The 17,486-nt window shown below is 45.6% G+C and overlaps 1 protein-coding gene across 3 annotated transcripts in view; it reads right to left on the reverse strand.

The window, feature by feature from the left end:
* The window catches only part of CHD2 (chromodomain helicase DNA binding protein 2), a 3,702,317-nt gene that overhangs the window by 3,141,775 nt on the left and 543,056 nt on the right, over window positions 1-17,486 (reverse strand). For all 3 annotated transcript variants that reach the window (XM_044078379.1, XM_044078380.1, XM_044078378.1), the window contains one exon: window positions 13,236-13,409. In XM_044078379.1, coding sequence (XP_043934314.1) covers window positions 13,236-13,409 — 174 coding nt within the window. The remainder of the gene's footprint in view (window positions 1-13,235; window positions 13,410-17,486) is intronic.

Below are 17,486 nucleotides of genomic sequence, written 5' to 3' on the forward strand. Positions count from 1 at the left end.
GCCTCTCATTTTTGGAAGGGTGTGAAAGTGGAATCTGTAGCCTCTGTCTATAATGCCCAGGATCCATTTGTCTTTTGTGACAATGTCAATTTTTTGAAAATAATGCCAGTTTTCCACCTAAAGGTGCTGCCATTTGAGCCTTGCTTGGCATGCAAAGGGGAAAGTCATTGGTTCTGCTTTCTGAATGGCTGTGAACTATCTTCACTACCTCTTTGGGTAGGTGCTTGCCATTGTCTGCCTCTAAACGATCCTTGAGATTGCCCTCTACCCCTCGGGCGCCTGTATCTACCTCTTTGGGGTCTGTCCGTGGCTGGAAAGGACCAATTTTTTCAAGGCCAATTTCTACTGAAACGTGGAGGTTGTACCTGTAGGAAATCTTTCACTGTTTGCATTGATTTTGCCTTTTCCTCCATTTTCTTTAATACCTCCTCAGCTTTAACACCAAACAATACATCTTTTTGCAGAGGTGCATCCAGTAATATAGCTTTGACATGATCTGGTAAGGTTTGCTCTTTGAGCCAAGCATGTCTACGTATGACTGATCCTGTAACAGCAGCTATACATGAGGCCTCTAAAGCATCAAAACCACATTGCAAGGTATGTTTACCTACTTGTTCTGTACTATGTATCAAATCCTGCAACTCCTTCCAATCTGGTTGTTCAGGTTGTGACATTTTGCTTCTCAACTGTGATAACAGAAACTGTTGGTACTTTAACATATGGAACTGGCAGTTTAATGCCCTCATGGATAAGGTGGCCGAGGTGTATACCTTTTTCCCCCACCTTTCTAAAGCTCTGGAATCCCTCTCTGAAGGTAAAGGATTTTTAGCAGTGGAGGTCTTAATTCCCTTGGGGCCCTGTGAGATAGTTTCTGGGTCAGCCGCATGGCTTTTGTATAGGAATTGGTGTGAGTCAGGAACCCGGTAATACCCGTTCAGGCTTGACTGGGGCTGGAGGTAGAGTCTGGGTTAAGGGAGGACTCCGAATACACATCATCAAGGATATCTAAGACAGGGGGTATTAGCCAGAGGCCTGTGCTGAGGGAGCAAGAGAAAATCCCTAAGCCTTTTCTTGGAGTCGGAGTACTCTTGACCTTCCCAGTGGAAGTGTTCCCTCAAGGTATGCAAGGTTTCCCCAAAAGAGTAATCCTCAGGGGGGGGGGGAGACAGAGGGAATGGACTCCTCTGCATCAGAATCTTCAAAAGGTGAGTAAGAATGTTCCTGGTCATCAGAATGTTCTGAAATAATGGAAGCCTGGTCCGAGGAGGGGGATTCTTCCTCCACTCTGGTCCTTTTTTCCGGGGGGGGGGGGTTGAGAACCCCTGATAAGAGAAATTAAGTCCTCAGCCATTTTGAGCATCTGCTTTTTAGGCATGGGGCCTTAAGAAGGGCCCTGTGGGGTTTGTTTTTTAGAATGCATGTCTGTCTTAGACTTAGTGAAAGCCTTGATGGAAAAATAAGAGGAAGGCCTGAAGACACCTTGACAGGAGGCAGACCTGTCTAAACTCTGAGATTCACCGCCAAGAGTGGCTTCGGAATCTGTAGTCGGGGTGTGGGCCGAAGAGCCTGCGACCTCGGGTACAGAAGACACCGCCAATGAAGTGTCGTCGGTAGTCAGGGGCTGCGTAGGTGCCTCGCTGAGAACTGTACCACCTGTAGTCGGGTTTGGCATGGTGTCAGTAGTGGCCGCGGACCTCGTGTGTCGGTCCTTATCTTTGCGTCTTTTAGTCAAAACTGAAGTCGGAGTATCCGACGACATTATGTAATTAAATTTTTTGCCAAAAAAGTGCTGGGCGAACTCCGCCCAACGCTTAATGGTGCGTTTGTTGAATGTAGCACAAAAACGACAGGCCGAGACGTCGTGGTCTGGGCCTAAGCAAGGAATGCAGAGGGAATGAAAATCCTTATGCGGTATTTGCTTCCCACATGAAATACAATTATTAACTTTGTCTGACATCAGTCTGAGGCAAGAAAAATTTCCCCAACGGGGTACTTAGCTTTCAAGAAGACTTCGGTTGCAGATATTTGTAATCTCAGGAGCTGGCCGACCGGCACTTGCGAACTACTTCTGCTTCGGGCACCGCGTGGCAAGAAAGACTGAAGAAAATGGTGTCGGCTGGTTCTTTTATACCCCTGTCGCACTGATGTCAGGGAAGAAGCGACGACAACCGACGCCGGACCTAGACTTTGGAATTCGGCCGACCGAGGACCCGCCTGACGGCAGGAAAACCCATCTGTTATGACTGCAGCTGTATGCGCGATGAACATCGTTGTGATCATAGCCTAGGCAATGAATACAGTAAGAGTGAAAGTCCTTATGAGGTATTTGCTTCCCACAAGAAATGCAATTATTAACTTTTTCTGACATGGGTCTAGAGCAAGAAAAGAAAAAAGATCTCCCCAACGGGGTACTTAGCTTTATTGAAGACTTCGGTCTGAAATTCAAACACGAAAATCTCAGGAGTCGGCCGACCGGCACTTGCGAACTGCTTTTGCTTCAGGCACCGCGCGGTAAGAAAGACTGGAGAAAATGGTGTCGGCTGCATCTTTTATACCCCTGACGTCAGGGAAGAGGCAACAGCAACCAACGCAGGACCCAATACTTTGGAATTCAGGCCGGCTGAGGGCACCTGCCAGCAGGATAACCCAGAAGTAATGACTGCAACAGTGAAACACGATGAACATCTTGCTTTTAAGCCTCTGGCCACTGATTTGGGGGTAGGTCTGGCCAATCGTTTGGGGTTGGTAAGGAGTGCAAATGGAATATGTATCCTTGGGAAACTATATTTAAAACCCATTTGTCCTGGGTAATGAGTTCCCAATTTTTTTGCATACAGGGCAATCTTTCCCCCTAAAGGAACAGTCAGTTGAGCAGGGTTTGGAAGGCTTAAAGTTAAGTCATTGAGACAGTTTACCATAGTGGGGAGTCTTACTACTGTCTGCTTTGGAAGTGGGAGCCCCCCACTGCTTATGCCTGTGAGTATCTTGGGACTGAAGCCTGGGTGTTCTGCTGGTTCTGGGTTTAGACTGAGAAGGCCTGGAAGAGGCAGGAAAGGACCAATTCTTAGAGGGACAATGCCTACTAAATCCGGGAGGCTGTACTTGTAGGAAATATTTAACAGTTAGCATAGATTTAGCTTTTTCCTCCATCTTTTTAAGTACTACTACTGCTTTGTTGCCAAACAGGTGGTCTTGGTTTAAGGGAGCAGTAATTTACCTTTAACATGATCTGGCAAAGATTGCTCCTTAAGCCAAGCATGCCTTCTAAATAAAGACCCAGTGACAGCAGCCCTGCAAGATGCTTCTAATGAATCAAAACCACATCACAAAGTATGTTTTCCAACTTGTTCAACAGAATGCATTAAATCCTGTAAATCTTTATTTTCAGCACAGTCAGAAATCAACATCATTTTCTGTTTAAGCAATCCAATAATATGCTGCTGATACTTCAACATATGAAACTGGCAGTTTAAGGCCCTAATGGCCAAGGTTGCAGAAGTGTATACCTACTTACGCCATCTATCCAGTGGCCTGGAATCTAGGTCAGAGGGGGTTGGATTTTTGGAAGTAGTAGCCTTAATGCCTTTGGGTCTCTGTGAAATGGTCTCAGGATCCGCAGTAGGATTTTTAAAGAGGAACTTGAGAGAGTCCGGTACCCTGTAATACCTATCAGGTTTTCTGGGAGCAGGAGGTAGAGAGTCAGGGGCCAGGCTAGATTCCGAGAAGGCATCATCTACAATATCCAGTACAGGAGGGATAGCTTAAGGCCTGTGTTGAGGCAGGAGTAAGAATTCCCTAAGCCTCTTTTTGGAATCCTCCGCAAGAGTATGCAAGGTTTCACCAAAAGAGAAATCTTCTGGAGGGGAAGCAAAGGGAATGGAGTCCTCTGCATCAGAATCTTCATAGGTAGATAAGGGAAAATCCTGGTCATCAGAGAAAACAGAAATTTCAGAATCCTGATCAGAAGAAATAGAAGGAAAATCAGTCCTAGATGTGTGTTAGAGGGGGAAGGGTGGCTTCCCCTGATTAGAGTAATAAGGTCTTCAACCATTCTTATCATTTGTTTTTTAGGCATAGGGGCCTGACCATGCAGTCTGGGTGTCAGTTTTCTAGGCATGGATCAAGTTTTAGGCCTCGAAGAAGATGGCGTCGGTTTAATATGCAAGTCAGTAGGCCTGAATACAGCCTCAGAAGCTGGGTGCCTGCACAGCGGCTCCGGACCCATCCAAGGTAGAGACATCCGCAGGTTCCACAGTCGAAGAAGCATCTAGCAGCATACCAGACTCTGGATGGGTCTCAGTAGAGGACTAGGAATCTGAAGTAGTGGGTATCAGGGGCTACGAAAGCGCCTCACTGAGTAACGGCGAACTGGCGACTAAGGTTAGTTGAAGAGTCGTTGGCAGCTTTGGACCTATGCGGTCTGTCTCTGTCTATCTTTGCGTTTTTTTGGAATGTCGGTAGTTGGGTGGCTTACCAAAGCCATTTCTGGATAACCGAACAGAGTACCAAAAATATTTAGACGCGTAAATGAAGTGACGACGAATAGTACGAGTGTTGAATAAGGCACAAAACCGACAGAGGTACATCTTGGTCTGGGCCTAAGCAAGGAATGCAGTACGGATGAAAATCTTTATGAGGTAATTTGCTTTCCATAAGAAATACAATTGTTAACTTTACCGACATCGGTTTAGAGCAAGAAAAGGTTCCCCCAACAGGGTACTTCGGTTAGTTAAGACTTCAGATCTGAAACTCGAAAATGAAAATTTCATGAGTAGGCCAACTGGCACTTGTGAACTGCTTCTGGCACCGCACAGCAAGAAAGACTGATGTAATGGCGCCGGCTGTATGCTTTACACCCCTGACTACCTGACGTCATGTAAGATGAGACAGCAACAGACGCAAGACCCAAGACTTTGATAATCAGGCCGACTTGAGGGCTACCACAAGCAGATAAAGTACAGTTTTGTACCTACCATAAATGTAGATGTTCGAAGATCCACATTGCTGCAGTCCTAACACTTGGGTAGTCCGCTGTCCCAGTCGGCCCGAATACCAAAGTATATGGCTGACGTCGGTCAAGGCGCATTAGTCTGACGTCAGGACGTCCGGGTACAAATGCGCATGACCGACGTCATATCCTCAGTCTTTTCTTGCCCCAGATGTCAGAAGACCCTAAAAAGATAAGGCTAAAACCAAAAAACACCACACTCTCCTGCACCAAATATATATACAATATATACAAAATTACAAGAGTATAACCCCATCCACACAACCACCCCTAAACACAGAGGGGAAGGAGGGAGGGTAAATTGGACTGCAGCAATGTGGATCTTCGAACATCTACATTTATGGTAGGTACAAAACTGTACTATGTTCTTCATACCACATTGCTGCAGTCCTAACACTTGGGTAGAATCCCAAAGCAGAGGTAAGGGAGGCTGGCAAATCATAAGGAAGCAGGAGCTGACAACATGCCCTGCAAAATAGCCGTGGCAAAACCAGCCCTAGATTTAGAGTAGAGAGGAAGGTGGTAATGCTTAGAGAAAGTATGCACTGAACTCCAAGTAGCTGCCTCCAAAATATCCTTAGTTGCCACCCCTTAGAAATGCTGTTGAAGTGGCAGTAGCCCTAGTGGAATGAGGCCTAATCCCAGCTGGAATCTCCTTGCCATGATGGGAATAACAAAATGCAATGCAAAACCCAATCCACTTAGAAATAGTTTGTTTTGACACAGGCTTGCCCTGAGAACTCAAAGCAAAAGAAACAAACAACTGCTGAGACTGCCTAAAATCCTTAGTCCTGCTTAAATAATAACGCAACTGCCTGTGTACATCTAAAGTGTGCAAAATCTTTTCGCCCTTATTTTGGGGATCTGCATAAAAAGTAGGCAAATGAATAGTTTGGTTTAAAGCCACACTAGAAACCACTTTAGGCATAAAGGAAGGATTAGTGCGTAAAGAAACCCTATCCTTATGAAAAATCAGGAAAGGCTCAACCGCCATAAGGGCCTGCAATTCAGACACCCTTCTAGCAGAGGTAATGGCTAACAAAAAAGCAGTCTTCCATGACAAATATTTCAATTCAGCAGTAGCTGCAGGCTCAAAAGGTTGTAGAGTGAGTTTCTCCAACACAAAATTGAGGTCCCAAGCAGGAGTAGGAGCTCTACGTGGGGGTCTTATATTCTTTGCCCCTCTAAGAAATTGCTTGAACAAAGGATGAGAAAACAATGGTGGGTCACAATCATAGTGAGCTGAAATTGCTGCAGCATGAATCTTAATGGAAGAGAAAGACAAACCTTTGTCCAATAACTCAGTAAGATATTGAAGAGCCACACTCAAATTTGGCTCAGAAACATCCAAATCCTTTGCTGCACACCAAAATAAAAATCTCTTCCATTTTCCTGCGTACACTTTCCTTGTACTAGGTCTTCTGGCTTCCTTAATCACATTCAAAACTTGTTGAGGAAGCTGAGACCTGCGATGGCTCAAAACAGAATATGCCAGGCTGTTAGATGAAGAGAGTGAAGCTTGACATTGAGTAGATGCCCGTCCTTCTGAGACAATAGGTGTGGAATCAAAGGTAAGGGCCATGGAGGCTTCCTTACCAGACTCCTCAGCAATGGGTACCAGTGCTGCCGAGGCCAATCTGGAGCTATTAAAATCATCCTTGGCTTGTCTTGTCTGACCTTTAGAAGTACCTTTGGGAGGAGAGGCAGAGGTGGAAAGGCATACACATGAAGATTTTCCAACTGAAAGAAAGAGCATCCACTTTCCAGGCTGTGTGATGAAACCTTTTAGGTGCAAAACTTTGGCAGCTGGTGGTTTAGTGGAGAAGCGAACAGATCTATGTCTGGAGTTCCCCATGACACTGTCAATGTCTGAAATACATGAAGATCCAGTTTCCACTCGTGGGGATCCATGATTTGCCTGCTTAACACATCTGCTAAGGAGTTCTGTGCTCCTGGCAGAAACCTTGCTTGAAGATTCAGCTGCAAGCTTAGCAGTCTCCCACAAAATCATTGCTTGCCTGCATAGAGGATAAGAATGTGTTCCCCTTGTTTGTTGATGTACCACATGACAGTTGTGTTGTCTGTTAGAATCAACACCTGCCCTGGAAGAAGTAAATCCTTGAAAGCCAGTAATGCAAACTGGACTGCTAACATCTCCTTCATGTTGATATGTAGATGCTGCAGTCTGGCAGGCCACTTGTCTTGTATCCACTTTCCATTCAGATGAGCTCCCCAAGCTGTGTCTGAGGCATCTGTCGTGAGAATCTGACTCGCCTCTGGCCGGGTCACAGAGAGTCCCTTGTTTAGGTGACATTCCTGAGCCCACCACAAAAATTCCTTTTGAATGCAAGGTATTATTTGAATGACAGTGTCCAAATCCTGGCAGTGCTGTGTCCATACATTTTGAGATACCATTGTAGCTTCCTCATATGCAGTTTGGCATTGGGAAGCACCAGAATACAAGATGCCATGAACCCTAAGGCTTGAAGGACTGTCCTTGCAGTCAGCCGGACTGATGAGATAGTTGATGGAAGTAAAGAAAGATTCTTTTGTTTGTCCGGGGTTAAAAAGGCCATCTGGGTTGCTGTATTCAGTCTCACACCCAGAAAGCACATGTCTTGAGAGGGTACTAGACTGGACTTTATTTCGTTCACAGAATACCCTAGGCATCTTAGCACTGCTATCACATATTCCAAATGCTGAAGAAGCACGTCCCTTCCTTGAGCCAGAATCAGGCAATCGTCCAAATAAGGATAGATTTGTATTCCTTTTAGCCTGAAGAAAGCTATCACTGGAGCCAGAACCTTCGTGAATACTCTGGGCGCAGTAGATAAGCCAAAGGGCAATGCAGAGAACTGATAATGAGAATTCCCAGCTCGGCAACGCAGATACTTCCTGCAAATTAGTCTGATAGGAACATGAAGGTAAGCTTCCTTGAGATCCAAAGTTACCATCCAGTGATCTTTGCCCAGCAGAGGTAAAAGCTGTTGTAACGTCAACATTTTGAACTTGGGAATGTCCAGATAAGTGTTGAGGATAGACAGATCCAAAATTGGTCTCCACGTGTTCCCTTTTTTGGTACTAGGAACAGGCGAGAATAAAATCCTAGGCCCCTTTCTGGCACAGGAACCGGCTGAATGGCCCCTATTTGGAGCAACTGAGAAATTTGCTTGTGAGCCTCTTTCCTTTGTTGAGGAGGAATGTCTGGCATGCCTTTGAAAGGAGGCAAGGTATGGAAATAAAACCTGTAACCGTGGTGAATGATATCCAATACCCATCTGTCTTGGGTAATTAAACTCCAGTTTTCTTTGAAAAGTGCCAACCTTCCTCCCAAAGGTGCTGACAGGCGAGAAGATTCTGGCAGCTGAAAAGGCAGGTCATTGGGTCTGTTTACGAAAGGACTGACCCCTGCCCTCACCAGAAGACTGAGCAGGTGAACTCCCTGTTCTAGACCTAAAGAACCTTGAGCTCTGCCTCTACCACGTCTAGACCTACCCCTAGACTGGGAATCATAAGCAGGATATGTCCACCCCTTGGTAGGCCAATTTCTACTAAACTTGGAGGCTGAACCTGCAAAAATCTTTAACAGTCTGCATAGACTTAGCCTTGTCTTCCATTTTCTTTAGAACTGCTTCCACAGGCGAACCAAACAACACATCAGATTGTAAAGGAGCATCTAAAATCCTTGTTTTCACATGCTCAGCTAAATTCTGATCCCTCAACCAGGCGTGCCTGCGAAGAACCGAACCAGTGGCAGCCACCCTCGAAGAGGCCTGCACAGCATCAAAACCACATTGCAAAGAATGCTTACCCACCTGTTCAGAAACATGAACTAAATCCTGCAACTCTTTACACTCAATACCTTCCGCCAAAGCATCTACCTTAGATTTTAATTGTGAAAGGAGATAATTTTGGTATTTCAACATGTGAAACTGGCAATTCAAAGCTCTCATGGCCAAAGTGGAAGAAGTATACACTTTCTTTCCCCATCTATCCAAAGCCCTTGCCTCTTTATCTGGAGGAACAGGATTTTTAACAACAGAAGCCTTAACACCTTTAGGCCCCTGTGAAACAGTTTCTGGGTCTGCCCTAGGACTGATACTTATGAGCTTCAGGCACCCTATAATATCTATCCGGTTTAACTGGAGCAGGAGGCAAAGAGTCAGGGTTCAGAGAAGCCTCTGCAAAAACATCCTCCACCACATGTAGAACAGGAGGTATAGCTAAAGGCCTATGCTGGGGAAGAAACAAATTCCCTAAGCCTTTTCCTGGAATCAGAGAAATCCTGACCTTCCCATTTAAAATGCTCCCTCATGGAATGAAGAGTCTCTGAAAATGAAAAATCCTCAGGAGGAGAAGCAGAAGGAGTAGAATCATCTACATCAGAATCAGAGTAAGGGGAATACTCCTGCAAGTCTTCAGCCGAAGACTCAGAAGCATCCGAACACTGCTCAAAACTCCCAAGCTCAGGTTCCACCCTAGGCCTCTTATCAGGAGGGGGCATAGAACCTCTAATCATTGTAATCAAATCTTCTGCCATCTTAAGCATATGCTTCTTAGGTACAGACCCTGAAGAAGTAGGGGTAACACCTGAAACAAAACCTGGCCTGCCCCTGGGAGAAGCCTTGGAAACAGCAGGGAGGGCCTAACCACCTTAGGAAGGGAGGGAAGAACAGCTACCTGAGAAGCCCCTTCCGCCTGGCCTACCTCCTGAGAGGTCACATCTTGCAGTAATAAAGTCTCTCCTGGGATTCCAAAGAAATTTCTGGCTGAACCCTGGCTCCACCGAGCCCTCTAAAGAACCGGCGTCCGACGGACGGTTCTTCCAGCCTAGGCTTTGCTGTTTTGTCCTTGCGCGCTTTTTTGAAGCGGGCCGGAGCATCCGGCGGCATTTTATAATTACACCGCTTCCCAAAACTAACCTGGCACAATCTAATCTTCTCTTTATAGTGCGTTTGTTAAATCTAGCACAAGAGCGACAGCCAACCACGTCGTGCTCAGGCCCTAAGCAAGGTATACACAAGGTATGGTAATCCCTATGAGGTATCTGTTTCCCACAAGAAATACAGTTATTCACTTTTTCTGACATCCGGTAAAATACTGAGGCAAGAAAAACCAAAATATTCCCAACGGGTACTTAGCCAACTTGGATTCGGTCTGAAACTCCGACTTCGGAAAATCTCAGAACGCCAACCTGCACTTGCAAAACTGCTTCTGCATCGGACCATGCGGCAAAAAAGACTGAGGATATGACGTCGGTCATGCGCATTTGTACCCTGACGTCCTGACGTCAGACTAATGCGCCTTGACCGACGTCAGCCATATACTTTGGTATTCGGACCGACTGGGACAGCGGACTACCCAAGTGTTAGGACTGCAGCAATGTGGTATGAAGAACATCCCAATTTATGAGAGAAATACTTAACAGGTGTCCCTGTTATGGGGGCTTTGTAACCCTATTTATGGCTTTGTACAGATTTCTTGCTCTTACTTAGAGATTGACAGGCAGGATACATATATATATATACACACACACACACCATTTAATATGTATGTGTATATATATATATATATATATATATATATATATATATATATATATATATATATATATATATATATATATATATATATGGGATCCATACTAATGCACAAACGTCCCACCGAAAGTGAAACCACTGATCATACATTCGCAAAAGTGCTTTTCACCAAAAAAGCACTTTCGCGAAAGTATGCTAAGATATAGGGAAAATCTGGGGGAATACCTGTTGCTGAGATCGTAGTACAGTGGGGATGAGGAAATATTCCCTTTTCCCCACTGTAGTACGATCTCAGAGTGAGAATATAAAAGTGGGGGGGGGTGCGTGGGGGGGCTTGCCCCCCCCCCCCGCGTAAATGTTAGTTATGTTTTTTTTTTTTTTTGGTGTTTATTTTGAGGACTTTAGCAAAAGCGCTTTTTTGGTTAAAAGCGCTTTCACTAAAGTGTGTTCGGTGAATGTCGATTGGCTGGGAGCACTGCAGGGATGGCAGAAGGTGAGGGAGAGTCAAGCTGTAGAAGTTCAAAGTATTTCTTCTGGGTTTCAGAAACTAAGGAAGTATCACACTACTTGAAATACTCTTTTTTTTGAAATAGTCTCCCCAAATGAAAGATCCTCAGGTGGGGAGACCCCTTCAATAGAGTCCTCGTCAGGGGAGTAATAGTCTATGGGAGAGGCAGAGACATAGGAGACAGATTCCACAGAGAAGGAGTAAGACTGGTCAGGGTCATCTTGAGTAACTGCTTGCTGAGTAGTAGTTAAAGGCAGGGAGGAAGCAGAGGTCATCCCAGGACTCAGCACAGGAATGCTGGTGGGAGTAGGGCCTGTAGGCCTAAGTGCCATAAAGCCCTGCATCAAAGAAGAAGTGGAGGACTCCCAGTCTGGGGCTGCTTGAGGTATCGGGCTCAAGTGTTTTGTTTTTGTTTCCTTTTTGTAGGAGTGGGCATCCGGGTAGCAAGGCATCCAGGTAGCAAGGGAAACAGAGGCCTGCACTGGAGTAGGAGACATCTTGGTTGGCCGGTCAAGTAATGGTTCCCCCGACGTTGGTTATGGCTGACGTCTGTATCAACTCCGCTGATGTGCTTTCCGTGGCTACTGACACGGCCTCTTCCAGAGGAAGTGTCAGAGTAATCGGGTGTCCCTTGGCCCCTAGAATGTCAGTCGACAGAACAGCCGAAGGCAGAGCAGCATCTGGAAAAGGCCTGCATACCTTGGCCTTCTTCCTAGGTTGTTCGGCTTGGCCGGCCAACTCGGGATCCATCCTAAGCGTGAGGCGTTTAACCCTTTGATTTTCTAAATACAGACTTAACATGGCCAGACGGCTGCGTCAGGTCTTGTGTATGAAGGATTGACAAACAGAGCAGGCCTTATGGTCATGCTCTCTACCTAGACAAAAGTCATGGAAGTCTATGTGGAATCTGGCGCCAACTACATTTACTCTTTTTCCTCAGGCATTGGCTAATAGAAAACCTACAGCAACCAAGCTAAAGCTCAAGTACAAGTGAAAAAGGCAAACCCCAACAGGGTAATTATCTTTTCAAAGTCTTCGGACATAGGAGCGAAGTGGTCAAAGCTATCGTCGTTTGCAGCTGAAAAGTTCTGAGGTCTGTGCATGCTGACGTCGCATTTATACTCCATGGTTTATGGTCATATGGTCGTACATGTGACATTCCATGCACCTACTGTTTCTGTACAGGAGTCTACGTCAGGTTGTCTGAGGGCTGGAAATCTCTCTGTTTGAATACTGCAACATGGGAATAGAAGGACACCTGCCTAGTCTTGGAATAAGACCAAGGGACTAGATACACTGTGGGAATACCACAATGGCAGTCAGCAGCTATCTTTCCAAACCACACAGAGATCCACATTTTCATTTCAAGATTATGGGAAACGGACAAGAAACTGCACCAAAACATGGGCTCTTACACATTCATTACGCCTTCTACTCTAAACAAATGCAACCTGAGCCCTTAGTCTCTCTCCACAGGATGGCAGTTGTCATGAAAATGCTACAGCCTTCCTCAAATCCAAATCCACCCAAGTCACTGACCTCATATACTGATGCTTTTCCCCGTCTTACATTATCTACCTCAAAATGAAGATTGAGTGTAGACACAAAACCAAGTGATAGAAAAACACTTTGTAACTGACTACTTCTTACCAACTCATAGTTCTAATAGCCATACATCGAAAAACTCGTATATTAAACATAATTTGACTAATTTATATTAACATGTTGGGAGTTTTGTTACGATGTACTTAGCAGAAATCTTTGACAGAGAGTTTGCTATGACAAACTTTTTCTGGCTTTTTCCAGGTTAGGGGTCAGAGGATCACCTGTCTGGTCATGACTGGCAGAAGAGTTTTTACGGTATTGAGGTGCCAACCTGGCACCCAACCTTCCACAGAAGGCACACAGATGCACTCGTGCCTAGGGCCAATTTAGAGCGTCCAAGCCACCTACAGCATTGTCTTTGGGATGTGGGAGGAAACCGGAGCACCCGGAGGAAACTCACACGACCACAGGGAGGACGGACATACAGACTCCACACAGAAGGCACCCCAGCCGAGGATTGAACTGGAGAAGCTCTTGCTGTGAGGCGGCAATGCTAACTGCTGCACCACCGTGGCCGCCCAGAGTTTGTTATGACAAACAATGTCACCAATTACTAATAATAAACATTTCTAACCTGACACGCTTGCCTGTTCTCCGCCTGGTCTGCCGTTTAGGAGTCTCTTCCTCCTCCTCCTCATCATCATCATCATCCTCTTCATCATCTTCGTCATCTTCTGAAGACAGCTGTTTTCGCTTCACTCCTCGCTGAGGCTTTGCTGGAATTTTTCTGCTACTTGTTTTGGCAGCTCTACATTTCAAAATGAAAAATAACCCAAAACCACAAATAACTTGATATGAAAGCTAATACAGAATCAAATTAAAGAAAACACAACTGAAGTTTAAGTACCAGAAATATGAAAACATGTCTTTCTGCTAGAGTACTCACTGAAAATCTATAAGCAATTTATGCAAAACCACAAAAAACAAATACAATTTCTGGTAATTTTTTCCCAGAGATACATCTCGTATGCAAGTCTGAAAAGGGTGCACTGAAGTTTAATAATACTAATGAAGTCCTGCAAAGCAAAATAACAAGTGCATGTTTTTTTAAATCAAGTGCTCAAATGAGGGAAGACCCCTTCATGACAGCAAGACTGGGCTCTTCACTTCTGTTTCAATTCAGTTTAATTCTCTCCTCAGTTGTGCATATCAGCAGCACACGTGTCACTTCATCACACACTGTAATGTAATAAGCCACACAAGGGCAGTAAGGCTAGCCTCATCAAACAGACTTCCTGTATAAGAACAAACACACACCTAGACTATTTACAAGTAAGAAATAACTAAATACTGCCTGGTATACAAGAACTAAAACAGCCACTGGTGGTAGGGGCTGTACAAACACTGGGTAATGGCAAGAGGATATTTAATACGTCAGAGAGGATCTAACACTGGTAGAACAGTGGTGGGACTACAACTGAGTATGACCCCCCCCCCCCCACACCAAAAAATAAATATTACAGGGGAAGAAGCCAAAGATCAACCAACAGGAACTCTCAAAAGGCCAACCACTTCAAGCACTGAGGTATCAGAGGTCATCTAATTTCCAGAATCATAGTCAAGGCAATAATGCATGATGTAAGTGAGAAAGTACAGCTGTGTACACTTACCATAAATGCAGATGGTCGAGTGTATTCACTGTTGCAGTCATCGCCTGTGGGTTATCCCTGCTGTGGTAGTCCTCAGCCGGGCCGAATACCAGAGTCAATGTTTTCCTACGTTGACTGCTGCTGCTTGCTGACTCTCGTCAGGTAGTCAGTGCTATAAAGCAAGGCAGCCAATGCCATTACATCAGTTTTTCTTGCCCTAACCAGTCAGAAGCCCAAAGAAATATGGAAAAGTGGTCCAGGTGGCTAAAAGTCACCGTAAGAAGTTTATGTCTCCCTAAGGAAAGAAGATATAAGGGGGAAGGAGGGAGGGAAACCAGGAATGCAACAGTAAATACACTCGAACATCTACATTTACTTTAAGTGTACACAAATGTACTATGTTCTTCATGTTACACTGTTGCAGTCATCGCCTGTGGGAGGATTTCCAAAGCTGAGGAGAGAGATGGTAAGATTAGTAAGAGACCTAGGCAAGGGTCAGCATGCCCTGCAGAACTGCAGAGGCAAATCCTGCCCTACTCTTAGAAAAAAAAAGGTAGGTGGTAATGCTTGGTAAAGGTATGGACACAGAAGGTGACAGCTTCCAAGATGTCCCTGGTGGGAACTCCTATGAGGAATGCTGTGGAAGTGGAGGCTTCCCTAGTGAAATGGGTACGAACAGACTTAGTGGGGTGGTTTCCCATGTAATCTGTAGCAGAAATGGATACAGTGCGATATCCATTTGGAAATGGTCTTCTTGGAAATGGGCTTCCCCTCTGCCCTGGGGCTAAGCGGACAAGAAGTTGGTCTGTTTTCCTGAAGGGTATAGTACAGTCCAGGTAGAATCTGAGCCTTCTGTGCATGTCTAGTGAGTGCAGAATTCTTTCCCCCTTGTTTTGAGGGTTAGGAAAGAAGGTGGGTACATGTATGGCCTGGTTGAGAGTCACATTAGATACCACCTTGGGCATAAAGGAGGGATTAATCCTCAGGGAAACCCTGCCTGCATGGAAAACGATGAAGGGCTCAATGGCCATCAGTGCCTGAATTCTGAAACCCTTCTGGCTGAGGTGATAGCTAGCAGAAAAGCAGCCTTCCAGGAGAGGTATCTTAGTTCTGCTGAAGCAGCAGGTTTGGTAAGGTTAGTTTTTCCAAAACAAAATTCAGGTCCCACTCTGGCGTGGGTGACCTTCTGTAAGGTCTGATATTAGGAACCCCTCGGAGGAATTGTTTACTCAAAGGACGTGAGAACAGGGGCTGATCTCTATCGAAATGAGCTGAAATGGCTGAGGTGTGGAGTTTAACAGAAGAGAAGGACATGCCACTGTTGAGTAACTCTGCTTGGTAGTCCAGGATAAGAGGGATGGAAGGTTGTGAGGTATTCCCCCCTCTGGAATGGCTCCAGCAGCAGAATCTTTTCTATTTTCCTGTGCAAGATTTTCTGGTGCTGGGCCTTCTGGCCTCTGTGATAATATCTAGGACCTGTTTGCTTAACAGGGGCCCCTGCTTTGCCTTTAGAGTATTAGCCATGCTGACAGTTTGAGTCTCTTCAAGTCTGGGTGCAGCATCCCCCCCACCTGAGTCAAGAGGTTTGGGATCAGGTGAAGCTGCCTGGAAGGCTGTAATGTCAGGCTGCGCAGTAAGGGGTACCAATGCTGTCTGGGCCAATCTGGAGCAACGATGATGGCCTTTGGTCTCTTTTCCCTTATCTTAATCAGTACCTTGAGAATAAGAGGCAGAGGAGGCAAAGCGTACACAAAGAGGGAGTTCCAGGGGAAGGCCAAGGAATCTACTACCTTCCACGCTAGGTGGTGATGCTCCCTGGTACAGAATTCTTTCAGGTGATGGTTGAGGTGCGAAGCAAAGAGCTCCACCTTCGGAGTCCCGCACTCCCGAGTGATTTGTAAAAACATTTTTCTGTGGAGCTGCCATTCATGGGGGTCCAGTAAGATTTTGCTTAAGTGGTCTGCCAGGGTGTTATTGATCCCTGGTAGGTATTGTGCTATTAGGTGTAATCCCATGGAAGAGTCTGTCAGCCAGAGGTTAATGGCTGGCCTGCACAGAGGGGTAAGATTGGGTCCCTCCCTGTTTATTGTTGTACCACATTACTGTGGTGTTGTCTGTTTTGATAAGGAGAACCCCTGGCTTAATATGGGGTTTGAAGGATGTCGGAGCCTTTTGTACTGCCATTATTTCCTTCTGGATGATGTGTAAGGGAAGGTGCTGGCCATCCCAAAGACCCTGGGTGCACCTGCCTGCTAGGTGAGCCCCTATGCAAAGTCTGAGGCATCTGTGGTAATGGTCTGCCCAGTTGGGTGAAGGATGAAGGGAAGATCCTTGTTCTTGGCATAGCCCCCTGCCCACCAGAGAAACTCTGCCTGTATACAGGGGATCAGAGGGAGAGAGGTCTCTAGAGGTTGAGAGTGCTGACACCAAAGGTTCTATAGATACCACTGAAGTCGTCTCATGTGAAGCTTGGCCAGAGGAATTAGGATGCAAGATGACATGTACCCCAAGGCTTTCAGGAAAGTACAGTTTTGTACCTACCATAAATGTAGATGTCCGAGAGGTATGCATCTGCAGTCCTAACATATGGGTTGTCCTGCCTCAGGCAGCCCTTCGGTCGGCCGGATTCCAAAGTCTGGGTCTGGCCTCGGCTGATGTCGCACTTCACCCGACGTCATAGCTGCAGTGAATTGGGTATAAAGGCATCAGCCGACGCCATTTTCCTCAGTGTTTCTTGCCCCAGATGCCAGGTGCCCTCTAGGAAGGCTAAATTTGGATAAATGCAAAAGATTCCAAATAGTAGAGAGCAAACAATATAAACATGTATGTACATATATACAAACAAATACACCATAATAGATTCCCCCAGCTAGCTACAAGATGGGCAAATACCCTAGGAGTACCACAGAGGGGAAGGAGGGTGGGTAATCCTGACTGCAGATGCATACCTCTCGGACATCTACATTTATGGTAGGTACAAAACTGTACTATGTCCTTCAAGGATGCATCTGCAGTCCTAACATATGGGTAGAATACCATAGCCAAACTGGGGGAGGAGGCACTACGGTGATTATGGTGTAGTTAAGATCCCTTGCAAAACAGCAGTTGCAAAACCTGCTCGGGATCTGGAGTATAAAGGTAGATTATAATACTTGGCAAATGTATGCACGGAGCTCCAAGTAGCATCTTCTAAAATGTCTTTGGTAGGCACTCCTCGTAGGAAAGCTGTAGTAGTG

The sequence above is a fragment of the Protopterus annectens genome, chromosome 7.part0 (genome assembly GCF_019279795.1).
Source record: "Protopterus annectens isolate FY-2018-M chromosome 7.part0, PAN1.0, whole genome shotgun sequence".
In the NCBI taxonomy this organism is placed as follows: domain Eukaryota; kingdom Metazoa; phylum Chordata; order Ceratodontiformes; family Protopteridae; genus Protopterus; species Protopterus annectens.